General features: G+C 38.5%; 2 protein-coding genes across 2 annotated transcripts in view; one reads left to right on the top strand and one right to left on the bottom strand.

The window, feature by feature from the left end:
• Positions 1–3,166, top strand: part of LOC129377118 (lysine-specific demethylase 9) — a 9,176-nt gene extending 6,010 nt beyond the window's left edge. Inside the window, exon 7 of the mRNA XM_055056850.1 lies at positions 25–3,166. Within this exon, the coding sequence (XP_054912825.1) occupies positions 25–549 (525 nt within the window). The 3' untranslated portion in view covers positions 550–3,166. The remainder of the gene's footprint in view (positions 1–24) is intronic.
• ptpn22 (protein tyrosine phosphatase non-receptor type 22) lies at positions 2,604–27,081 on the bottom strand. The gene is made up of 26 exons (XM_055056849.1): positions 26,706–27,081; positions 23,126–23,234; positions 21,133–21,209; positions 20,898–20,993; positions 20,770–20,808; positions 20,605–20,676; positions 20,313–20,372; positions 19,960–20,102; positions 12,624–12,690; positions 12,449–12,526; positions 12,211–12,297; positions 9,362–9,920; positions 9,196–9,270; positions 8,969–9,046; positions 8,737–8,808; positions 8,516–8,646; positions 6,982–7,009; positions 6,751–6,840; positions 6,460–6,528; positions 6,240–6,373; positions 6,088–6,115; positions 5,291–5,353; positions 4,914–5,017; positions 4,807–4,837; positions 4,645–4,728; positions 2,604–3,266 (listed from the first exon to the last, which is right to left on the bottom strand). Exons 1-26 carry the CDS (start codon positions 26,805–26,807, stop codon positions 3,205–3,207), a joined length of 2,538 nt encoding a protein of 845 aa, XP_054912824.1. The 5' UTR covers positions 26,808–27,081; the 3' UTR covers positions 2,604–3,204.

Genomic DNA, 27,081 nt, shown 5'->3' with positions numbered 1-27,081 from the left:
AATAGCATGTGTGTCTTGGTGAAGTGTGTCCAGTGGGTGGATGACGCCAAGCTGAATCAGCTGAGGAGGGAAGGCATCCGGTACATCCGTGCTCAGCTCTGCGATGACGACATCTACTTCATCCCCAGGAACGTCATCCACCAGTTCAAGACGGTGTCAGCCGTCTGCAGCCTGGCCTGGCACATCCGGCTCAAACAGTACCACTCGGCCGAAGACGCGGATGCCACGGAGGAGCAACAACAGCCCAAAGATCTCAGCCCCACATCAGGCCGAGTCTCGTTTTCCTCCCCTGCCAGACCGGACTCCACCCTCACCCCTTGCTCACGACGCCAGCCGGACAGCATCCACGGCGGGGTGGCCAAAACCGAGGAGCCCGAGTTCCAGAGGCCGGCCACGCCGTCGAAGGAGCCTCAGCCGGCCCCTCCTCAGCCCACCAAATCCACTCGCCTCCCCCACCTTTACCCCACCTCGGTCCACTCTGGATGCACGCCCTCGAAGGAGCCCTCGCTGCCAAAGGCTAACGGCCACACCACGGAGATCCCCAAATGATCCCAGTCAGCCCTTCTTTCGTCCAGCTATAGCAGGAAGTCTTTCAAATTTTAGACTAAATTCGACATCTGAGTCAATCAGGAAGCTTTTAAATTATTCTTCTTTTTTATCTCACAATAATGGTGTGTTTTTGTCTTCTTTTTTTAACCTACTGTAATGTTATTGTTTAATGGGACAGAATAATATATATATATATATATTTAGTTTTTGGATGTAAAGAATCTTATTATTTTTAAACTGATATTGTCAATTGCCACATGTGCTGTGTGAAAGAAGCTTTTTTCAATTTCACGGTGAAGTTGTTTCTCAAAAACTAATTCACCCATTAACCCGGATGTGTTCTTTATCATTAACAGAATCTCTTCAGTTGCATGAACCTGCCATGCTATCATGTTTGACCTCTGAAACTTATGAAGATCACCTTAAGCCCGGGATTATGTATTTTTATTCGATTGATTTGGAAACACGGGCAACTGAGTGCAGTGAGCTCAGCGCAGATTGGGCAGGGTATTAATTTAGCTTGGCTGAGGTCACTTTACGTCAAAGTAAGATTGAAAATCCCCCAGAAATTGGATGTCTATTCTTCAGAAAATCCAGTAATGTTTGAAGCACTTTCCTTACCCGATGTGTAAAACTTCAGTGGTTTGACCGTTGTAGCTAATATCAGGGTGGCAGCATTTCTGGGAACTGGCAGCCTGATGGCAACAGTAGTAGCATATCCCTGGTGAGTGATACAAATTCACATCATGGCCCTTGTTGGTGTGCTTGGTCATTAAACCAAGAATTTGTAGCAAGACTGACCACAAGACAGCCTAACTCTGGCCACACTGAGCAGGCATTACTCAAAGTAATTTCTTACAACACCATTTACACCACAGCAGCTATGTGCTTGGTATTCAACAAATAAAAAGGATCACCTGGGGGAAGTTTGAGGTTTTCTGTTGTCTGCAGCTCAATATGTTTGGGAGAATTGTTTTGAGAGACGAGGAAGCGCAAACAATGTCTCATTAGGTTCATGTATTAATTTTTGTTGTAACTAAAAAAGGAGAAATTGTTTACCGAGGTATGATCCTTCACAGCAGCGCTGTACATGGTAGAGGACGTGCAGGATTCTCAAGTTTAAAATGAAGTTCCACATTTTCTGATTTGATACTTGTGGGTGAGTATCTAGTCTGCAGGAGGGTGATGCTTCCCTTTAAACTGAATCCCGAAGGCCGCTATGAAGTGGACTAATTTACCCCTTTAAAAGCATTTGTGTTAGTGAATTTAAGGCACTTAAATCTTTTTTTGCCAGCTATGACTTGTATTTATAAAGTAATAATTCAAACTTTGTTTTATATGTGAACTCGTTTAATTGTTTATACCTTTTTTTAATATTTATTTTCTGCAGATTCTGATTTCTGATCCAGTATCTCGAGCATCTTTTAATCACAAAGGAACTTCAAAAGTTGCACTTAGCAATAATAGTCAGTCATTTTTCATGTTTAGAATGAAAATGGAGTGTAATATGTCGTTGTGATAGCTGAGATTATGTGAATGTTGTGATGGTTTTATTGTTTTTTTTTTCATCAAAATCCTTTGTAAGGTGATGACTTTAGGTAGTTTTAGAAAGATTGTATAGGATGAAGGCTAGAAATTATGTTCCACAGCGTCCAGACATTGGATTGAGGTTGATTCCTTCAGTTTCTTGTTTTCAGAATGATTTTTATAAGGAAGAAAGTGACGTCGTGCTACTTAGTGCCTTTTGCATGAATAGCCGAACTTAACACTGAAGGCTTCTATTTTTTTGACGACTGAAATGGGAAATAAGTACCTGGTAGCAAATACATAATAGTTTGGCTTTTCTAAATCACAGAATTGATTTTTTGCTATGTTATTATGGCTTCCATATAGTCTTGACTTCTTGTAGCTCTTCTTTCTTGAAGATTTTTAGATTTAGTTTTTTTTTTTCCCTTACTTGTTGGCATCATAAATTACAGACAGAAAGATACAGGATGCATACATTGTTTACCATTGTAAAATAATCAAATTATGCTTAAATAAGAAAAACACAATTGGAATGCAGAGATATTTTTTAATAAATAAATGTGCAGTTGCAGCATATCCATATGCATGACATTCAATATTTATCAGAATAACCGTTTTATCATATGTTTTTAAATAATATGGCGAAGAAGGACTGAACGATGCGAAGTGCAGCACTCATGAGGGAGGATTTGTTATACCCGTTTTCCTGTTTCACACTGAAAGCATACATGCAATCACAATCATCACACACAGGCACATTTAAATTTAGCCCTATCACAATGTAACGGCTTTGCCTTCAGCACAAATAAAACTTAAAACTATAGAAACTCACTCCAAGCGGTTTCTCATATCCAAATATTTAAAGTCCCACTTGAGTCGATGTTGCTTTTTGTTTTGTAGAAGGCACTGTTCAGTAGTTAAAAATTTGCTTTACTTTATAAATTGCACAAAGACTGGGCCCTTCCTGTGTGTTTCCTGATGGGAGGTGCTGCTGCACAGAAACTCGTTTCGGCTTTTCTTTGCTCTTCTTCTGCTGTGTCGGATGTTTTCTTGACAAATTTGTAATAAACCTGCTTCTGTCCCAAAGTCACCGAGTAGTGCAGTGTATCATTTTGAGGCCAAGTCTCTTCAGATCCAGGTCTCCGGATAGCTCCGAGGACCTTTTGGCTTTCCAAAACGGTTCCCAAATCCTGTGGAAGGTAAAGATGATTTCAGAAATTAGATTTGTGATGGTTTTGTTTTATCACCTTGCAAAAGTATTTTTTAACCCATTAGTTGTTTTTTTATGATTCCCTCTTCACAAATCCAAACTTCAGTGTATTTTTAATGCAAATTCAAAGAGTACTTTATTGAGCCAAAAGAGTATGAAGTAGTAAATAAAGCAATGAAAGTGGGGGAAAATCCATGTGGTCGACAAACACAAAGATAAAATATTATATAATTGTGACGTAGAAGTAAAACTATACATGGGGCACAACTACTGACTTGCCATCAAATGATGGTTTCATCCAGGGCAAACTATTTTTGGAATATGTCGTGACGTTCATGAGCTTGACAATCTCCAGTCAGAAGATTCATTGCAAGACCAACTGTTACTGGAGATTCTTCCAGCCCACATCACCATCCACAGCGACTCTGGTGACATAAGTTCTAATGAGATTTCATTTCCCTTTGGACCATTAAATCACGAGCTCTTTAAAATTCATGTATCTAAAATTAAGGCCTTTGTGTGACATACTTTTTAAATGATATTAAGTTTGCCTTAAATACATTAATCATGCATCTTATATTTTGTTGTGGCAGGACTGTTTAATCATGTAGGTTGTTTTGTTTTTTTCTTCACAGGACTTTTCTGTCATCTACAGACATCGTCATTGCGTTCTGTGGCTTGAGGCAGTTGTGGCTACTGGTATCTAGCTGCTAAAATAATCTAGATAGCTAGCAAGGTTTAAGCGTTTTTATGTCCATCATGGGTAAGTGCAAATTTATTGCCAGTTGGCTGGATGATGTTCATCTAACTTCTTTTGCCAAACCATACTTGCAATTTTCTTTTGTACATTTTTCATTCTTTAGGTCTTAAATTCCATTCATAATGGAATCTTAAATCTGAGTTGTCCAAACCTGCAGAAACCCTGAAAAAAATTCCTGAGTAGAATTGAATTGCCACAGCGTAGATTCTGCCACCAGCATGTTTCAGCATGGAGAAGGTACTGTATGTTCAGGATGTTTGCTCATAATAGCTTTTCACTTGGAGACCAAATAGTCTCATCTGTCTAGAGCACTTTCCTCCAGTGATCTGAAATTAATTTGCACAGATGATCTCTATTTACTTCTTGCTTAAAGGTAGTTGCTGCACTGGATTTTATTTAGTAGTGTCAGACTAAAAAAGGCTAATTATAAATACATGGAACACTTTTTTGGAATATTTAAAAAAAAACATTTAAACCACATGTCATTTTTCTTCCATTGCAATGGACAAAATACTTTGTATTCAAGTGAAATACATTAAAGTCTGTGGTTGTAATATGACAAAGTGTATACTGAGTACAAACTGGCATATTGACTTACCAAATTTAAACACAGTAAATGAGCTACTATGAGAGGTGGAAGTAGCTCCAGCCTGAGTTGGAGGTGGTGGAGGGTCTGTTTTAGCTGGGAATAAAGTTTTCACATAGTTATTTTATGAGAGAAGTGATTTGTTTTATTAATGACGTGAATAACATTACTTACGTTTCAGTTTATGCCTAAAAAGTTTCAGGCTCTAAATAAAGAAAAGAAAATTATTGATCGATGCTTTAAATTATCCATAGCTTATGACATTGCTGCTCATGTCTTACCTTTGATCTCGACATGCTCTTTTCAGTGCTTTTGTCTGCATTGCTTCCTGATCTGTCGCTGTTTGGGGTGGGCTTGTGGTTTATATTCTGTTGTTCCACTTGCGCTGATGAACATAGAAACGGAAAGGAGATGAAGCACATTTTTGCCCAGAGGTTGACATTTCATTTGACGTGATTCTCCACCCTCATGTCTGTGCAAAAAACCTTATCCCCACTCTTAAAAGGAATCTCAGCTTCCTTAGGTGTGCAGCATATTGTGGCTGATTTGCTTTTCTTGATATGTCTGAGGAGCGTCTGTCATTTTGATAAGTGCTTGTACAGTTATTAATAGACTGTGTGAGAAAGGCTACTGTGTAGTGTGCTTCAAACTGACTCACCACTTCCTCCTTCAGCTGCGACCACAGGAAGAGGAGTGAGCTGCGGAAATGCACTGAGGGGCTCTGCAGTATGAACACAATGATTAATAAAAACATCCCCTGTTGAATCATATTTATTTCCATTAATAATAGTAATCAGCATGCAGAACTTTTAACCAGTCAAGCCTTAAACCTCTTTATATCTTCTTGTGATGGTGACATTTATTTTTGCTCTCTGCGAGTCTCCATGTTTGTACTGACAAAAAGCTTGTTTCTTTACTGATGAGGGAATCTGATGCAGTGAATTAAACCAGCATGAACTTGTTCAAAGCGCTTCCTGTCGCTATGTGATTGTATTTAATGAATAAATGATCTAATCCGTACCTGCACAGCAAAACATTAGAGCATTACCAGCCTGAGACTTTATTAGCCCAGAATTTGATTCGCGTATATCACTTCTAATTAAAGCACATTTTAAAAACAAGAAATAATAAAACGTTTGAACGTATGTAACTCGCAAACTCAAATCTGTATAAATTTAGTTAAAACAAATCAGTAGCTTGCAATTTTAAAACAATTTTCATCATCAAAAAGAATGTTGAGTCCACTAAAACAACAACAATGCTCTTCTAATGGATTATGACGTCTCTAGTATCGCCTACAAGTTTATATCTGCAGGCCTGGGATCATATGCAGCAGCTTAAATCGTTGATGCTCTACATCCGAGTCACAGATCTGAGCCAACAACAAGCAGGTGGCTGTCTGTGTTTAACTTTTAGCTGCTTAAAGGCTCTATAAGATGAAGGCAGATAACTCACCTGAGCGTGAGCTTTTAGCACGAACACTCTGTCGAGAGATATTAGACATGTTAAAGCTTAGAGGAGAAAAAAATAATTTGGCTTTAGGGCCCAGTAAAAGCTAACCCAGAGTAATTCTGTTGAGCTTGATGACATATTGGAGTTCATATTACCTTGCTCCGGTTCATGACAGCATCCAGGAACTTCTTGGGTTGGGAGCTGCCATCCCACTCTGATGACATTCCTACCCTTGGAAGGGCCTGTGTTGACCCCATGGAAAGAGGGCATTGCAAAGTTTTCTCTTGAGCTGAGAGATCAGACAGAGCGGCAGTTTTTAGACGACTCTTCTTGTACAAACTGAATCAGTGTGTAACAAAGGAATGCAATGCTCACTCGTTTCTGCAGGGAGGGGGAAGGATTCTGGGATTCTTTTAGCAACAGGTGATGCCAGACTGTCCTCAGCTACAAACCCAAGTATAAAAAAAAAAAAAAGCTTAATTCTCCTTTTCTAACCATGTTTGATTCATTCTGAAATTCAAATAACATTCTATAGTCTGTTTTGCACAATGTTTAAACTTTATTTTTACAAATTGGAATGTACACATAGATTTGTCCCCCTTCTAATCAGTTCTGAAAGAAGAAAAATATTAAAATTTCTTAATCTTTAATGTCGGAAAAGCTTACTGCGAAGAAGAGGTGGTGGAGTCGTAGGGACCAGAGGTGAACTGGAATTGTGGAAATTTGTTTGATCAAGTAGCATTACTGAAGTTGGAGCTATCATGAAAAAACACAAAGCTGATTATATTATTGCTCTTCAAGAAACATCAAAGCTTGCAAATGTTAAACTGAGAAGAAAAAATTAAATCACCACAACAGTGCTTTTCCGTGGTCATTTTTTCAATCAGAACGTCTTACCTGAGAGAGTCATTTTAGCTCTGAGGCTCTGCAAGAAAAAAATAAAAATAAAAACTTGCTTTCAGAAAATCTACAGAAACATTTCCTAGACATGCAGCATAAAGGCTGATCAAACTTCATAACTTGACTGAAAAAAAAATCCAGTAAATGAGGGGTACTAAGTCTCTCAAAGTCAGATATAAAGTAAGCTGGTCCTCTTCAGTATTTAAAATACGAACTGTTCCTTGGGGTGTTTTCACACTTCATAGACCAGTAGACTTAATTCAATGGCAGACCAAAGCTGCAACTTTTGCTACATTTTCATCGGGTACAGTTCCCTTTCACGTTACACTGTATAAAACAAAAACCTTTTGAAAAACACCTTCCCCTCAAGAATAACTGAATGAAACAACATAAAAACCAAAGAAGAAGAAGATGAGTGCAACATCATTCTTCATGAAATGTAAGCATGAACGGACTGGATTCAGATTTTAGCAGTTGTGTAATTTCTCTTTTGTCTCTGGGAAAAGATCATGAGCCATTTCTTTCACTAAAATCAAATCAAATTTTATTTGTATAGCACATTTCAGCAGGAAGGCATTTCAAAGTGCTTTACATCATAAACACAAAAACACAAAGTCATGCAACATAGAATAAACAATACATTGTTCCGTCATAAAATTTTTAATTGATTACGTTTCAAATCCAATTCTGAACAGGTGTGTTTTTAGTCGAGATTTAAAGAAAATCAGGGTTTCAGCTGTTTTACAGTTTTCTGGAAGTTTGTTCCAAATTTTTGGTGCATAGATGCTGAAAGCTGCTTCTCCTCTTTTGGTTCTGATTCTGGGGATGCAGAGCAGACCAGAACCAGAAGACCTCAGAGGTCGGGAAGGTTGATTCAACAACAGGAGATCTTTGATGTATTGCAGTGCTAAACCATTCAGTGATTTGTAAAATAACAACAGTATTTTAAAGTCTATTCTTTGAGCTACGGGGAGCCAGTGGAGGGACTTTAAAACTGGTCTTATGTGCTCTATCTTCCTGGTTTTAGTGAGAACGTGAGCAGCAGCATTCTGGATCAACTGTAGCTGTTTGATTGATTTATTGGACAGACCTGTGAAGACGCTGTTACAATAATCAATGCGACTAAAGATAAACGCATGGATGAGTTTCTCTAGATCTGGCTGAGATATTCGTCCTCTAATCCTGGAGATATTCTTCAGGCGATAGAAGGCCGACTTTGTAACTGTCTTTATATGGCTCGCAAAGTTCAGGTCCAAGTCCATCACTACTCCCAGATTTCGGGCCTGATCGCTGGTTTTTAGTTGTAATAACTGAAGCTGAATAACTAGCACTAGATTCAGTTTGTTTTGATTGTATTTAACCAGTGCTGTACTCTGTTTCATGTATAATTGTTGACCATTGTTGAAAGCACTGCCATCCTCTGCTTAGTAAAAAAAAATAATGCTTTGAAAAATTTTTTTTAATCTGTTCCACATCCTACCTTCCATTAAATTCCAAGGATAATGTTCCAATGAGAAGAATGTTTCCTCACCTTGCTTCGCACAAATGGTTTTTCCTGTTGAACTGCATTTTCTGGAGTCAAAGTTCCCGACCACTCTGAAGACATTCCTATTACGCTCAGGTTCACTGCCAGTGGCACTCTTGCCTGAGCTGTGACAGGAACTGAAAAGCAAAATTTGTTCATTTAAAAAGAAATTTCCAATTAAGATAATCTAAAATGTGGCTATCAGAGAGAAAGAGTTGCAATATTACCTGGATCAGAGGCTAATTCAAATGATTCTGGGGTTCTCTCTGGAAGCGGCGGGGCAGGTGATGGGGGACTTCCTAAGAATTTAGAAAGAGGAAGTTAAATATTTAAATAAAAATCAGTGTTTGAAGTACCCATTGAATCAGTACACATTTAAGAAAAATGGCAGCAGACATCTTATTTCATGGATTTTCATGGATTTCATGGACTCATGGATTTTTATGGACGTGTTCTTACCTGCCTGCTCCCTTATTGGTTCAGCAGCAACATTTGGTGGAAAGATAACCGACAACCTTTCACATGGATCTGCCAGCTCTGTCAGACAACATTTTGTTCAACAAATACAATGTGACAAGATTTTCTGTGTCACTCACTTTTCAATATATAGTTAGAGATGATCAGATTTTTAAATAGATAATGGAACGAGATATTTTTCTTTTCATAACTAAACTGAGGAAACTAACCTTCTTCCTCAGCCAGGAAGTAGGATTCAGGGGTTCGTTCGGGTAAAGGTGGAGGCGCCTCATCATCTGCTGGAACTTTGAATGTAAACCAAAACACACGACTGCAATTCAGCAACTCTTTTCTGTTTTTTGTAAGACTAAATCATGCAAACATGTTTCTGCTTACCTGAGGTTGGAGAGCTGGGCTCCATGTTCTGGTCATTCAAGAGTAAAGAAGGTGCGCTGAAGAGTGGACTGCACGTCCATTTGGAGTCTTCTTCGTCCACTAGAGCCTCTTCGGATGAAGGGGAACTCAAAGGAGTGTCAAAATAGGGGTCTTCCACCATCAGACACACAGCCTCAGGTACAACAGGTGAAGATGAAGAATTCGGTATAGAGGTGTTATCTTTGTTTGGCATGCTCTCGTTCGCTGTAAACACAGCAGAGCTGGTATGAAGGAGTTTAGGAGAGTTGTTCAGTCTCTCATGCAAGTCCTGTGTTGCATTCACAGCCTCTGGTGTGACGTGGAATGGGTTATATTGTTGCTGGCCCCAGTGTAAGTCTTTGTATTTGTGGGCAGTAAGATTTTCTGAAGCCAGAACCATAGGAGAATTGTATTGCTGGAAATAACCCCTCTCTTCTTCAAGCAGGTGTTGATGGTGTGGGGTTAAGTCAAGCTCCTCCTCACTCTCGTCAGAGAGATCATTTTCACTTGTGGCAGCAACGGCTGATTGAAGCATCGTCACCTGTTCAGATGAAAACACAGATAGTTTCAGGAGGATTTTATCAGATGACCAGGTATGTAACTTATCTTAAGCAAAAGGTCAAAAGGGTTATATACAGGCCACATGAGATTGTACATTGATTTGATCCATCTATATGTGTTGAAGTGACCTTGTAGTCCAAAGCCTGGACCCCAGGTGTAAGGTAACCAACAAACACCACCAAGATGCAGCAGTTATGTCCTGAGGAATTGGCCAAAATTTCAACAAACTACTGAGAAAAGGCAGTTCAATGTTAACTGGAACATGTGGCTTAAGTCATACAGTTTAAAATTGAATGACTTCAGCCAAATACTAAGAGAATGTGTGAGAACGTCTAAATGTAAATCTGAAATTATCCTGTATTTGTAAGTTGTTTTTCCATCATTAGCACATTTAGCAGCACATATATGAGATTGTTTCACACCGCTAAGACTGTCCTCCTGGCTCTCATTGGTTGTTTCTGACTGAGCATTTCTGCAGATGGCAGTAGCAGGTGGAGGAGCTTGATTATTTTTCACAGATTATCTGTCTGATACTATCCTGTCACAACATGGTGACAGTTTTAATAAAAAACATGTTTTTTTTTGTAGAAAAGTTAGATACTGCAGCTTTAATGAATGTTGTGGTATTGACATTGCTAAAACCACTATGAATCAATGTTCATTGTTCAAACAGGTGAGGCAACAGATGAAAATACAAAAGAATGATCCAGCACATTAATAAGTCTTGATAAAGCTGGGCTCTACAAATACAGATTGGTAAAATGAACGAAAAAAAATTGAAAACTGAATTTAAGGTGTTTGAAGGACTATGTTACCTATTATTATTATTATTATTATTATTATTATTATTATTATTATTATTATTACCTGTTATTAAAAGTTGACATGTTTAATTTAGTTGTATGAATCTTTAACATTCCACCTCTGGAACAAAGCTTTATTACTTTCAGCAGCTAGAGATTAGTTTTCTAGTTGCATTGTTCGACATATGATGTCAATCAAAATAAAATATTTAAACTCATAGTTTCATGAGAGAAAACCTGAATTTGCTCATGTTTAATCTTGCCACTGGAACTAAACACTGCAGAGATCAGATGAACTTTAAGAAAATGATTTTTGCTCATAGCAGATTACCTCACCATCATAACTTCTGATTTTCCACTTGTACTGTGACTGGAATCTAAATTTATGATACATTGAAACCACAAGAAAGCCTGCCGCAACTGTTTCTGTTCTTCGATCTGTACCTTGTGCTTTTCGTATTTTGGCATTCAGAGCGCTAACAGTTGCATGCAAAAATGATATATTTTTACGATTTTAATAACGGGTCTCAGATCTCAGCTTATTGATTGTGGCACTGCATGTTTATGATCTTGTTGCAACAATTAGCTGCACTTTCAGGTGCATTGCAATATTTTAGTGCAACATTAAACAGCAGATGTTCAGTAAGAAAAATTAAGCTATTACACATAGATAATTAACATCTAGTTCAGTTAAATTTTATGAAGTCATTATAATTATGTCATAATTACTGTTATCATAAGAAAAAAATACTACAAGACTATTATTGTGCATATCCATCAAGAGGTGTGTCGTTTTTTATCCACTTAACAGAGTCTCCCTATGAGATTTAGGTCAGTTAACAATGTGTTGTATATTTGGCAGAGTGGATAAGTACCAAGTCTTATTAGATTAAAAAAGATTCTCCAAACTCCTTGTCAGCAGGTTGAAGCATGCAATGCTTCACAGAAAAAAATTGAAAGTTGTACGTCAAGTCCTGTATATTTTTTATGTGAAATAATTCTCAAATAACTGTCTATAACTGCAGTCCATGTCTTGTGAATTTCCTTCAAATTCTTGGCTGCAGTTAGTTTCTGTTCACACTTTTTACTTCCACTTAACTTTCCTTTAATATGCTTAGTATTAACACCATGTGCAGTCAGCTTCTTTAGTAATGACCTTTTGTCAATGACAACTGTCAAAATGTTGGTCTTCCACCTGATTATGTAGGTCATAACATGTCTGTATTAAAAAAAATAATATTTTTATTGGTTTCATTCAATATTCCAATTATCTGAGAACCCATAAGTACTAAATAACAGAAACAAGCACTTTAAATAAGCCCTCTCCAGATAGTTCATATTTTTTTAGTTCACTTTACCAAAACATTAAACATTGGAACACTTATGATCAGTGGTTTTGCATGCCACTGCACATATTTTCCTTTTCAACCTGCACTGTAAGATCATGTTTTTGTTGTAGTTGCTCACCTCTGTGTTGCAGCTTTGTGTCTCCATAGTTTGCAAATACCTCTGAAACAGTTCCCTGATAGTTCTGTAGACGAGCAGATATTGTTCCTGAGGGTAAACAACAAAAGCGTACTGAGTTACAACATGTGGCTTTTGAACAAAAATACAACTCAATCTTTTATGCTGTAAAGAAATGGAAATGAAGCTGATGCTGTTAGCATGAAGAGAAGTTCTGCTTTCTGGAAGGTTGAGTAAATACCTTTGTTTGAACTACAGATGGCCTCTGGGTTCTCATGTCTTGAACTAAGTTATAGATGTTAAAGTCTGACGTGATCATCTGTAAGCAGGCACACATAAAACATGCAATATATATATAAAATATGTTGCTGTCCATCCAATGAAAATAACAATATTCTTAAACCTCTCAGTCTTACCTGACTCCTGAGGAGGTTCCATGTATAATCAATGACACACAGGGCCCCTGTTCTTCCACAGCCAGCACTAAAATCACATCAGCAAAAGTTTAGACCAACGTTTAGCATCGGGACAGTTAAATTCAAATCAATAGTCACAAGTGCAACCTCTCTGAATTCTATTTGTTTACAGAGATGTGATGTCGTCTAGTTTAAAAGTTATTTAGCCTAACATCATGTTCATGAAACACCACAATGGATACTTTCATTACGCGTTCATAGAAGAGCGTTTAATAAATAACTTTGGATTGCACATTTGTGTCTGAATGAATCACAGGACCTTTGGAACAATTTGTGCTTTTGACACAGAAGCCTGAAGCAGAGATGTGCGGCCATTAATTCACAGTACTTATTAAAACAACTGATAAGTATGGGAGTGGAATGGCAATAGTTTTGATATAGCACAAATGGCCTATTGTGAATCATTTGATCATTTCCATCTTGCAAATGGATCTGGTCACATCTTCATTGTTAAAAGGTACAGCTGTTTATTATTAAGCGGCTCCACAACACATTATTGGGAAGCAAAATGACAGTAGGAATGTCAAAGCACATTTATTTGAAATTTAGAATGTTCTTTCTTTAAATGTTTACCGTTTACCACAACAAGAAGGATTGTTAGGATCTTTCAAGAAAAGGTTGTTCTGTTGTCTCAGTAAAACACTATCTTAAGAAAGGAAGTGAAACCCTCTGTTAGTCTTACTGATATGGCACATCCTTTATTTGCCAGTAAATCTCACGCTGCCACAACCTTAGAGTGTGAATCATGTAGTGCACTAACAAACAGTACATATCAAATGCTGTGTGGGATTTAATTTATTTATTCCAGCACAGAACACAGAAGCAGTTTTCTGCCTGAATCATTCATTTTTGAATGCAACCTTTATGCAACCTTGAATAAATGATAAGGGCGAGTGATGAAACCACAATGCAAGTGGTGGAAAAACTCAGAATGTGTGTTTTAAAGTGCAGTGGGCCGTTGGTTCACCACCTACATGCATTTCCTGTCAAAAAAAGAGGAGGGGCCTAATGACTTAACCTGATGCATGAGGACATGTACCCACAAGTAACACAACGGCAACAGTCGAACCTCTTTCTGCATCGCAAACAATGTTCACTCATGAAGGTGCAAAGACAAACAAAAAATATAAAGGAACTGTAATTTGTGTTCTTGAGTTAACAATCTTCAAATGACTGGTGCTTGCATAAAATAAATAGAATAGCTTTCAAATATTTAAGACAATAATTTAAAGCAAACAGTGATAGTGAAAAAGTGACAGTTTTAAAATGTGATTGAACTGAGGAGTGAGGATCTCCCTGTCATTTTCAATATCTCTAAAACTAAAGCTACATTTGCAATAGATGTGTTAAATATGGTCTAACTTTAATTTTCTTTTTCAGTTCTCACAGTTTGTACAATCTGAGTTATGGTCTGCAAGGTTGCCAAGCTTTATGTTTCTTATTCAATCTTATTTGATTGTTGAACTATTCAACCTATTTGTATAGTTGTGTAAGTATTTTCAGTAAGCTAAAATATTTTTTTCTAACATATTTGGACATGTGGATAATTCATAGCAGATTAACCCAAAATGAAAAATTCTAAATTCAAGTGATGAATTGATTGCACAAATGCCTTAAAAATGTAATTTAAAGAAAGCAATGTCCTCAGCTAAAAAGCGCAAGGTTACACATTACCATAACCCTTCATGTGCTGGAAACATCGTTACTTGGCATTTTAAACTTGATGTGCCCTTCCTAACCCTCAGACATTCAGTTTGTAACTGTTGAAATGAGAAGAAGCACCACGGTGACATACACAAGGCTATCAAGTACCATGTTTTGGTGTTGCTACGGACCAAAATGAGATGAAGACATGAGGAACACTGTGAATAGAGAAGATTATTGTGATTACAGAACACATCAGCCGGGAACAGATCAGAAAAAAAGCAGTGCGGGAACAACCGTTGAAAGACTGAATAAACCAAGGAGTATTTCTACTAGAGACTCTGATAACTTAATGCTGCATAGATGTGGAACAGCTGATGAGGATGATTGGATGAAACTGTAGCACCAGTCAGTAAAAACTGTTATCAAACTAAATTCAAACTCCAACAGATTACGACACTAAAGCTTTCAGAATGAAGATTGTTGCAAATGATTTAAAGTTATGGCATAAGTAGCTAAAATCAGCCGTTCAACTATATTGTTTTTTGTTTTAACTTGATTAAGCAGTTTGATTTTACTAGAGCTAGTTTTAAATGTGGTGTAAAACTAAATGTGATACTGACGAGAAGACGAAATTCAAAGCTAATGACAAACCCACATCTGGCGTTTTTAGGTTATAAAATGTCTCCAAAAACTCAAAAGGTCACGCTGCGTAAAACAGGTTTATTGCTTCTGTTGATATTAAAATTCTTGCTGTACAATCTGAGAATGGTTGCACAAATTTAACTTCAAAGGGAAGTGTGTGAGAAGGAAATGTCTGCTCACTAAAAAACATGAAGAGCAGACAGATGTTTATTGTTTTTTAGATGGGTGTGAAATAGCAAGAAATTTTTATTATTATTATTATTTTTTTGCATAAACCAAATATATAATTCACAGAAAAGAGCCTACATGTTGTTATAAAACACATTTTGGGTTTCAGTGGTTTTTTCGAGAAACCATTTACCCCCACTCTTATTCTCCTAATCTAATTCATGAGTTATTCAAACAAAACAGAAAAGACATAAATATATAAGTGTGCAAACCAAATATATATATATATATATATATATATATATATATATATATATATATATATATATATATATATATAAATTCCCTTCTCACCCACCGCGGGTGGTTCTTATCCTCTGAGCTCGGGTCCTCTACCAGAGGCCTGGGAGCTTGAGGGTTCTGCGCAGTATCTTGGCTGTGCCAAGGACTGCACATTTCTGGACTGAGATGTCTGATGTTGTTCCTGGGATCTGTTGTAGCCACTGCTCCAGTTTGGGGGTTACTGCCCCGAGGGCCCCGATGACCACAGGCACCACTGTGGTCTTCACCTTCCAGGCCCTCTCCAGTTCTTCCCTGAGGCCCTGGTATTTCTCTAGTTTCTCGTGCTCCTTTTTCCTGATGTTGCAATCACTTGGTATTGCTACATCTACCACAACGGCTTTCCTCTGATGTTTATCCACTACGACAATGTCTGGTTGGTTCGCCATTACCATTTTGTCTGTCTGGATCTGGAAGTCCCACAGGATCTTAGCTCTGGCGTTCTCCACCACCTTTGGGGTGTTTCCCACTTTGATCTCGGGGTTTCCAGTCCATATTCTGCACAGATGTTTCTGTACACTATGCCTGCCACTTGGTTATGTCGCTCCATGTACGCTTTCCCTGCCAGTATCTTGCACCCTGCTGTGATGTGCTGGACTGTCTCAGGGGCCTCCTTGCACAACCTACACCTTGGGTCTTGTCTGGTGTGGTAGATCTGGGCCTCTATTGCTCTGGTGTTTAGGGCCTGTTCCTGGGCGGCCAGGATGAGGGCCTCTGTGCTGTCCTTGAGTCCAGCTTTTTCCAGCCATTGGTAGGATTTACTGATATCAGCCACTTGGGTTATTTGCTGGTGGTACATCCCATGTAGGGGCTTGTCCTCCCATGATGGTATCTCTGGCACCTCAACCTCCGTTCCCTGTTGTCTGAGACATTCACTGAGCACATTGTCTGTTGAGGCTTTGTCCCTGATGTATTTATGGATCTTAGTTGTTTCGTCCTGGACAGTGGTTCTCACACTCACTAGTCCTCTGCCTCCGTCCTTGCGGCTCGTGTACAGTCTCAGGGTGCTGGATTTGGGATGGAACCCTCCATGCATGGTTAGTAGCTTTCTAGTCTTAATATCTGTGGCTTTCATCTCCTCCTTTGGCCAGCTGATTATTCCAGCAGGGTATCTGATTACTGGCAGGGCATAGCTGTTTATCGCACGGATTTTGTTCTTGCCATTGAGCTGGCTTCTCAGGACTTGCCTTATTCGTTGGAGGTATTTAGCTGTGGCTCCTTTCCTTGTGACCTCATCGAGGTTGCCATTTGCTTGTGGTATACCTAGGTACTTGTAACTGTCCTCTATGTCTGCTATTGTTCCTTGTGGGAGTGAGACTCCTTCTGTGTGGATCACCTTCCCCCTCTTTGTGATCAGCCGACCACATTTCTCTAGTCCGAATGACATCCCAATGTCAGTGCTGTAGATCCTGGTGGTGTGGATCAGTGAGTCGATGTCTCGCTCACTCTTGGCATACAGCTTGATGTCATCCATGTAGAGGAGGTGACTGATGTTGGCCCCATTTTTGAGTCGGTATCCGTAGCCAGTCTTGTTGATAATTTGGCTGAGGGGATTCAGGCCTATGCAGAACAGTAGCGGGGACAGGGCATCTCCTTGGTATATGCCACATTTGATGGACACTTGTGCAAGTGGTTTGCAGTTGGCTTCAAGGGTGGTTTTCCACAGCCTCATCGAGTTTGCAATGAAGGCTCTCAGAATCCTGTTGATGTTATACATCTCTAGGCATTCAATGATCCAAGTATGCGGCATTGAGTCATAAGCTTTCTTGTAATCGATCCAAGCCATGCACAGGTTGGTGTGTCGGGTTTTGCAGTCTCGGGCAACTGTGCGGTCTATGAGGAGTTGGTGTTTGGCTCCTCTGGTATTTACACCGATACCCTTCTGTGCCGTGCTCATGTGTTTATCCATGTGTTTGCTTATCTTGGCCGCTATGATGCCTGACATGAGCTTCCAGGTTGTGGAGAGGCAGGTTATTGGTCGGTAGTTGGGTGGGACTGGACCCTTTGATGGATCCTTCTGGATTAGGATTGTCCGCCCTTCAGTTAACCATTCAGGGTGAGTCCCACTTTGTAGCAGCTGATTCATTTGGGCTGCCAGTCGCTCATGGAGAGCAGTGAGTTTCTTTAGCCAGTAGGCATGGATCATGTCAGGCCCTGGTGCTGTCCAGTTTTTCATACCTGAGACTCTTTCTTGAACATCTGTCACAGTGATGGTTACCGGGGCTTGCTCAGGGAGGTTGCTGTGGTCCTCTCGTAGAGAGATCAGCCACTGTGCATTGCTGTTGTGGGACGCCTCCCTTTCCCATATGCCTTTCCAGTATTGTTCAGTCTCCAGCCTTGGTGGGTCTGCTCTGTTGTTGTTATTACCCTGCCATTGAGAGTACACCTTAGCTGGTTGAGTGGAGAAGAGCCGGTTAATCCTTCTGGATTCATTCTCCCTTGTGTATCTCTTTAGGCGGCTGGCCAAGGCTTGGAGCCTCTGTTTGGCAGTCTCGAGTGCTTCAGGTATGGGCATCTGGCTGTACTTTCTGGGTACTGGTCTTTTCATTGTACCCTTGTGGAGCTCTGACAGTTGGCTCACTTCCCTCCTTGTTACCTTGATTTTAGCCTCTAACCGTCTTTTCCATGGTGGTGGGTCTTTTCCATGGTTGCTCTTATAGCCAAGTATCTCAAGGATCACTGATGCTGAGTTGTAGATCAGCTCATTGGTTTCTGTTATGGTGTTGGTAGGGATCGTTCTCAATGCTGCATTCACATTCTCAATGAGACGTTCTGATGGTACTTCACTCAGCCGTTGTAATTAGCCGAGGAGGCCTGGTTGTCATTCGGGTCATGATTCTCTCTCTCAGGTCAGCAGCTGTCTCGTTCAGCTCTGTTTCGCTCATTGGGGCCGTGTATCCCCTCACTGGGTGGGGACTTGTAGTTAAGTCCCCACAGTCCTGACATCCGGGTTCCTCCCTTTTGCCGTAGCATTTGTGTTGTATCTCGTCAATCTCAAGTTGTGATAGCAGTTGCTGTTTGCGGATGTTGGAACACTGAGCTACTAGTTGTTTAGCGCTTAGTGTTGACTGGGGATGTCGAAGTAACCATTCCTTCCCCAGTCTTTGCATGTAATCTCTCTCACTAGGGTTACTTGAGTAGTAGCATTCCAACAGATCCACATTTTCATCTCTCGCCCATTTCCGTCTTGTTCCAGTAGCCCATTTGTCATCAAGGTGCTCTGGTTCCCCAACACCTGACGCAGACCTTGTTTGGCCGGGCGACGTCTGAGCCGGCATGTTATGCAACTTAGTATCTCTCATGGTATGAGGTAGGCAGTAGCTTGAAGGGTCTTGCCTAAGGACCCAGACTGGATTCGAACCCTGCCCTCTCGGGTGATATACTGATGCCTTATGTATTGAGCTATCCAGTCAGTTATATATATATATATATATATATATATATATATATATATATATATATATATATATATATATATATATATATATATATTTGTGTGTGTGTGTGTGTGTGTGTGTGTGTGTGTAGAACATATTGTATGTGACACTGCATTGAATTTTATGCAATTTCTTTTTGAATGCCATAGCAAGGACGCCATGGCATACGAGCTCTATTTTGTTTAAAGCAGACAGTTAATTATACACCCTTTATTCCAATGAATATACATTATACAAAATAAAAAATTAACTTTATTTTCTCACATTTAAACACATAAAGGAGCAATTTCTCGATCTTTGTGTGCCAGGATAAGAAAGCAGCTCTATATTAATTTAATATTACAATTCTGAAGTTTCTGTGCTTAATTCTTTGAAACCCCCATGTTCTACATGGTATGTGTAATCCTTTATTGTTTCACAAATCATCAAAATAGCCTTATGTATGTTAACATGTTATTCATCACAAGGTTTATTTTTATGTCTGAGTGGTGAGTACACTGTGAGTTATCTGCATGACTAGTAATGTTCCCCTTCATGTTGTAATTTGGGTAGTTTTTGGGGGATTCATGATGAGAATGGAAGGGGTCCAAGTATCCAGCCTTGTTGCCCTCCAAGTTGTCTGACACATTTGCTATGTGGTGTGAGTAAGTGTTTTTAGTTCTTGTAAACCCAAAAATAATGGTTTGTCAGTCTAACAATGCACCTTTTGATCTGATTAAGAAGTCCAGAATTATCATTAGCATTATTCTAAATTCACAAAAACAAATTGTTCCTTGTTAAGATATTTTTTATGGCTTCAATTTTGATTTAGTATTTGAACATTACTTTTGTTTGTGGTTTAATTGATAAGCTAAACATCTACACCAGGGTTATTCAGAAACACAGAAAAGTCAAATTGTTTAGGAAACAATTATTGCTTACATTATCAACAACAAATTTGCAATTTAACCTTTTCAGACAAATAAACAAATATTTGTTAAAAGAAAAAGTATTTGCCCATCACACAATGGGTAACATTCCCAGGTACTAGTAAAGTTTCTGACCTGCAGTGGATGCATATGGGGATGTCGTCATGCGGCTGGTAACAGCGCATTTCATGCAGCATGTCCAGAATGGGTGGGATGGTGTCTGGTACGCCGTGATCCGGCCAGTTGATGTAATGCAGCTGTTTCAAGGTTCGGCTACACTGAAACAATTAAAATTGAAATATTTGGGATCACTTCAATTCCAGATTTTATGTGAAATGTTTTTGTTTGCACATCTAACATTTGAATAACTCAGGTTAGAGGTTACAGTCTGTGTTTTCAGTAGTTGTAGCTGTCAACAAACCAGTTCCTTATCTCTTGATTCTCTCTGAAAAAATGCAATGACAGCTACTTTCAAGGTTAATGCTTACATTGCGATAAGTCAACCTTAACGTCCTTGTAATATAGTCTCCTTTACTTTCCTCAGAATCCTGGAAAAAAGTGAAAAAAAAAACACTTTTAAGATTGCAAACTATTAAAAACATAAGATACAAAAGAAAAAAAAAGTTATTTTGTTCATGTTTTTAGGTTTCAAACGTTCCATGAGGTGCTTTGGGTGTCAGATGTGGATAAATGGAAAACTGGAACGTCAATGTATTTTAAAACAGTTATAGGAAACTGTCTGAGTGGGAAGTATGACAAAGTGAGACAACAATTACTCACACAGTGGACGGTAAAAGCCTCGCATACAAACGTATCTTCTTGTTTTTGTGGCCAGTACACTTCACACTTTTTCTAAAAAGAAAGAAAGAAACAAAGATTTACTTCTGAACTGTTTTCATTTTAACTGCTTGAGAAATTATTGTTTTATGCGGAAGGCATTGTTACCTTTCCCATTTCAAATTCTCGACAGGACATGACAATAACCTGAGGAACCAAGCAAAGCAAAAGAAGTTCAACAGGATCATAACAGAAACAACATTTTGACAAACATAGCCAGTGTCAAGCAGACCAACATTTATGTTATATTCCCAAATCATCCGTAAAAAGTCCACCAGTGTGTGTTGAAGCGGACCCTGAGTAGCAATATACGCCCTGGGTCCTGAAACTCCCTGTAAGAAGAAAAAAGCATACAGTCAAATGACGCTGTTAATTATACTACGTAGTTACAGTTATTAGCAATTGCACTGCTAATCACATCAAATGAGTAATAGAGCTACTTCCTGAGAAAACAAGGTACATTTAATTTACCTTAATATAACTTGCATTGATGTAGTCTGAGTCTTTTTTGGATGTGGTGAGAGTGAGCTTTACTCGGGTGTGGTCAACTGGAAGAGGAGAAACATGTGGTCAAAGTACCATCAATGTAAAATTTCAATGATGGTGTAAACTTTCGTTTTCCTGTCGAACAACAGAGCAAAAAACTAAATTACATCAAACACAGAAGTGTAAAGCTAAAGACCGCACCTAAATGTAATCTTACAGATGCACAATTCAGAACAGTCAAAAGCAAAACTGTTAAGATGAATCCAACATGTATTTTGTTGTATACCACCTTGTCTGACTTTTAAAGTTTCTACAAATACTCCAAACAAATTTCAGCTATGACATACTATCACCTTCCATCTAGACATTGGAAATGTGATGAAAAAGTCAAAGGTAAAAAAACGTCAACAGAAAGATGTCAAAATATGGTTGGAAAGTAACATGAGCTAACCAGTCCTGAATCTTAATGTATTTGTCAATGTGTGGGCTTACTGAAAACAAGGTGTTTTCAATAAAAACAACCAGAAGAAAAAAGAAAAACAAAAAGATGTCAACAGATGTCCAGTGTTTTCAAGGAAGTGACAAAACAGTTGCATAATCAGATGGAAAATGATTTGGCAGAAACCCAGCGAATGATATTTGAATCGTTGGATGTGAAAGAAACAGCTGGACTGAACTAAAGAGGGTGTAACTTTTAAGTTTGAGCGAAGATTTTAAAAGCCAATGTCACAGTTGAGTGTGACATTCACACACTCATCTGGGTGTATCAGAAAACCTCATACATCCAATAGGCAGCATTAGCACCACTTAATTGTGCTAAAGTCACTGTGGCCTAATGTGACATGTGGCTTAATCCCCACATGTCAGGATGTTTCACAATACATGCGTAAGTAAAGACTCCAAAACACCATCAAGTCAGAATGCATTGGTCTACTAACAAAGTTACTTCTTAATACTTCTAGTATTGCTGTAGTCTTCACCTTTGCAGGTATTTTATCTTCACCATTCACCTTGGGAGTCTGTGAAGTTGTGCCAGAAAACATTTTAAATTTTACAAGATGCAAAAGCCAACAACACAAACTCAATTAAACTGTTGGTAGTCTAATGCCCATAAGAAGAGTCCCCTCTATCTGATTACATTTTTTATAGTTTTTTCCCTGCTGTTTGCTAGTACAGTCTATGCCCATATAATACAATATAAAATGTAAAATAGTATTATGAACCCTCCAAAGACAAATTAAGTGTAGTGTTTTTTGATGAATGTAGTGTCACATTGTTTTCTAAATATTAATGATTCATGGACACTGTTGTTATTTTTATTTTTGTCTCAGATTATGAACTCACAGCCTAAAATATTACTTTGCATGAAGTATTTGCTTTAACACAAAATATGGAGTTGCAGACTTTTCAAAATGAAATGACTTTCTTCTAGCTGAAATCTTAGCAGTTTTCCCTCCTCAACTCACAGATTCATTGTTCCTGGAAAATGTTAAAATCTGTTTGTGACAATGAAGCAAAAACAGAAAAGAATTCTAAGAAGTCAGATTTAGCATACCATAGGATATACAGCAATATAATGGAAACCTTCAAATTCAGACATCTTGCAGGTTGTTATTACTATTTTGGCAATTTAATAAAATGCTTTGGCAGAGTAAAAGTCTTCTTTTATGAACATTTGTCTCCACCCAATGGCTTGAAAAAGAAAAAGGTGTCATGTGCACACAGTATTAATAATTTATATATTCAGTAATTCTCTAGCATTATAAAATTGTTCTCAGCATTACTACCAAAACCATGCAGGTGTTAGATTTTTGATCAACTGTATGCTGATGTTTTTCAGAGCTGTATCATCGAACGCCGACAGCCTGTCACGTTCTTAAAACCTAGATTTAGAGTCATCATTCAGTGTTATGACACCATTTGCATAAACATGTATGCCAACTACAGTTTTCACAGGTTTGCACTGAGTCCAACTTACAGGGAACAATGTCCTTGTATCGATTCTTCTTGATATTTTCTTGCTTTTCTGCAGTCTTGGTGGAGAAGACCTTGTCAATACGATACTTTGTCGACTGGTTTTTCAGCCTCTGAAAAACAAAAGATTTTTGTACAACATGCATTTTTAACTACAATGCTGTCATTTCTTGTGGCAGTATAAATGTCACTGGTTTTTTTTTCTACCTCTATATATAACCACATTGGAACAAACACACCACGAACCAGATTTCTATTATAAAGTCATTTAAGCTTCAACTTGAAGCTTCCTTTTGCTTTTTTACATAAAATCAGATATGAAGAATATAATATTAACAAGAACAGTACTTACAGTGCAAAAAAAATATTTTAATATACTTGCATTATACTTGCATTTTCAATATTTCTTGGTATTTACTTAATGTTTTAGATATTGCAACAAAATGTTGCAATATCTCATTTGTACATTGCAGAATGTACAAAATCTTGATGAGTAAACACCAACATTTTGCTAAAATTGTAAAAATGAAGCATTTTCATATTTATGCTTCTTGTTGTCCTCTTTAAAACAACAAATTGGCCACATTATGCTACATTCTACAACATTAACAATAGAAAAAGATAGAGAAACTGACTGCTGTAAGTTTATGTGAAATGGGTCCAAGAATAATCCATACCAAGGTAGTTTTATTGCATAAGGTCATTTTCATCATATTGTGAAATGAGAAGTGAGAAATACATGCAGTGTTTATGTAATAAAATGGCCATCTGCTCCCTTTCTAGAAGATTGGTTCCAGCAACCACTCCGTCTGCCAAGGCAAACTCCAACCTCATTGGTGTCTTTCAGTTTTACAAAGGACATCTACATTCTTACTCACAGTTTTAGTGATTTTGTATACACTGTAGTGTGTTTCATTGGGCAGAGATTTCAAGCAAAGGCCAAGGTCTGTGACATACCACCAATCCATTTTGAAACATGTCATATCTTAAATCCAATTTGCATAATAATTTGGAGCACTATGTACCAAAAACATACATACATACTCAGGAGGTGTCCAAACTGTATCTCATCTCTTTGCATCTGAACCCAGATTTAAACTGTTTTTAAATACTTATATTTGGCTAAAGACATACAGAGGAAAGTAACACAAACACTCATGCTATAAACTTATCATTTTGAAGTTAATCGTCCTCTATTTCTTAAAAGGGAAGTCACACCAGTATTTTGAGAGACTGGCTAAATAAGATGCCAAACATATTTAGAGTTTGCTGTTGCCTCAAAATATGGATGTGTGCTGCATTATGCTTCATGCAGTCAGGTTGTTATTTAAATATGTGTGCAACTGAGAGGATACTGGTTTTTAATGTGGCCAATTTATTGTTTTCTTAAAAGGTTTGCACTCATCCACAGGAGATCTCTGTACGCAGGAATAACTAAGAGGAGGTGTAGCAGCCCAGACGTATTTCAGACATGAACTTTTTAACCTTCTCTTTCTTGGACTTTTGCACCGACAGTAACAGCCAAATTAACAACATAAGCATTATCTTTAACTTACAGGATAGGGGCTTTTTCTAACATACTGAAATAATAAGTGAGCACAGAGAAAGGGAAAGATACAAATGAGGCTGGCTGAGAAAAAAAAAAACGCAAATTCACCTCGAAAACACAAGACATTGTAAGTGCTGTCTCAACCCCTCATAATTATTCACCTTTTTAAAACATGGTCTTTTAAAAATTAAAATAGGTGATAGCAGCCACTTTTATTTTGGCAGTTTTACCAACAACTAATCCACTTCTAATTTATTTCCACTATCTTTTGTGAAGTGTGAATGTGGACAACAATGAATGTGCGGTTTCTATGACAGGTTGAATGCAACTCAATCAGTTTCATGTTCAGCTGCCTTGCATATTCAAATGATTTGAAGGATATGAAGACAATTCTAATGTGTTTCTTCCCTGTAGCTTTGTTTAAGGCTACTGGCCACTTTATTAGGCACATTCAGTTCCTTTCTGAGACAAATGGTGACTTAGCCTCACAATCAATTTAATGCATTAAGGTGTGTGGATGTGGAGAATAACTGAAGTAGCATCTGCAATTGTAATCACATTACATAGACAACACCTCTGAATACAACATATGAGCTAATGCAGTCCTGTCAGCTAAAAACAGGAAATTAAGGCTAGAATTTGCATAGTGTTACCATCATTTAGCAGTAATAGATTGGAAAAAAGTTCCCTTCTCCATTGATTTTGGAGTGTAGCTGAAATACTGAGGTGGTCGTGTCAGAATTTGGCATAAACAATATGAAAACATCCTGCTTTGCGTCAACAGTTTAGGCTTGTGGTGTTGGTGTAAAGGTGTGGGGGATGGTTTCTTCACACACTTGGCGCCTATTAGTACTAATAGAACATAATTTAAATGTAACAGCCTGAACCACTTTATCTATTGTCTGAAATCATGTGAAACTGGTTTCTTAATAATAACGATAAATTTGCTCCCTCGTACCCAGATCTCAACCCGAAAAGCACATTTGGAATGTGGTGGAACAGAAAACTTGCATTGTCGTTGTTCAATATATATAAAAATGTATAACCAGTTGTTGAATCTTTGTCAAGAAGAATAAGGACAATTCTGAAAGCAAAGTAGGTCTGACATGACTTTAACAATGCCAATGTATGATCATTGACCACTGTGTAGCTTCTTTATAGCTACAGCGAGCAACTTTGGACATTTCCTAAGATTGAAGACAATAAATTGTTCTGTATTTCATTGGCTTTTCTAACATTTCTATGACAAATATGAAAATATTTAAAAGAAAATAACCCACAAAAGTACCAAAAAGAGTGAGACTCAAAGTTTAAAGGCAGAGGAGTGGAGTCAATTTTTATATGTTGCCATATAATGATGCCAGCAGATAACTTCCACCCTTAACCGAGTGATACTCGGGATCAAGGCCCGTCTGTGCTGATCGGACTCTGAGACACTGTTCCTTTTGTTCAGAGGGCTTGGCAGTCAGCTTAAGAGTCTGTTGAAAGACTTTCAGACCGTCTGTGACTCTAACAACACAGAGTCCTTTTTGTCCTTTAAGGAAGTGATGCAACAGGGGTGTCTAGATGGACAGCAGTGGGACAGCATGGGAAACACACAGTGCTGTCCTCAGGCTGTCAGTCATCAATGGCAGCATGCCACAAGATGTCAAACATGAACCCCAACACCATTGACTGCGTGTGTGGAGAAGTGGTTACCACAATTGTTTGTCTTTGCTACTTTAAAGTGGTGAAGACAGGTTTCTTCCTCACTGATTTCTCGTCAGTGACTAGCGTCATTGTAAAGAGGAAGCATTAAAGTACCTAGAAAACTGTTGGTACTTTGTTGCTGAGTTTGACAACTTGAAATGCGAAAGACCATATACTTTCGTTTTCATTTAGATTTTGTCTGTTCACTCAAGAACAGAACACTTTGCTTATTGACATGGTTCAATCATAGATAAGGAAAGTTGTAGGTGAAAGTTGTAGAGGAATTCATCACAGATTCCTGTTTAGTAGCAGAACTTTAACGCCTGAACTGTTACAGCTGACTCACCGCAAACTCCCCAGCAATACAATTTGGTGCCCCCTCATCCGCAGCCTCCTGACTCTCCAGCTGGGTCAGGATGCTCCTCAGAATCCAGGCCTGCTGCTCCATGATTGGCTGTTCGCTGCCTGGGATAGGGTTTCCTTCACAGGCATGTCAGATCACAAAGGGCTCTGTCCACGGATCATGGTGGTGTCTGGTGTTAATGGTGGCACTGCAGTGCACTTCTCTATCGCGACTCTTACATCAAGGAACTGCTGTGACGGAACATATGAAGTGTCATAGAGGAAGCAAAAGTCAGCTTACAGGTTCTGTGGTCAGATTAAACAGACTGACGCGCCCCCTGGTTGTCTCTTCCTGGGTCCTAAAGTCACTCTGCGTTCAA

Source organism: Poeciliopsis prolifica, unplaced genomic scaffold (genome assembly GCF_027474105.1).
Source record: "Poeciliopsis prolifica strain line A6 unplaced genomic scaffold, Auburn_PproV2 SCAFFOLD046, whole genome shotgun sequence".
NCBI classification, from domain to species: domain Eukaryota; kingdom Metazoa; phylum Chordata; class Actinopteri; order Cyprinodontiformes; family Poeciliidae; genus Poeciliopsis; species Poeciliopsis prolifica.
Note: the sequence above shows the minus strand (reverse complement) of the source record. Positions and strands in the feature narration are given on the sequence as shown.

What these genes read in the sequence shown, in the direction of transcription:
- ptpn22 (XM_055056849.1), bottom strand. Translation starts at nt 26,807, where the DNA reads ATGGAGCAGCAGGCCTGGATTCTGAGGAGCATCCTGACCCAGCTGGAG. An exon ending in TCAATGCAAGTTATATTAAG is followed by an intron (nt 20,994 to 21,132) that starts GTAAATTAAATG and finishes TTCTTCTTACAG; the next exon opens with GGAGTTTCAGGACCCAGGGC. An exon ending in AACCATTTGTGCGAAGCAAG is followed by an intron (nt 7,010 to 8,515) that starts GTGAGGAAACAT and finishes TTTTTCTTGCAG; the next exon opens with AGCCTCAGAGCTAAAATGAC.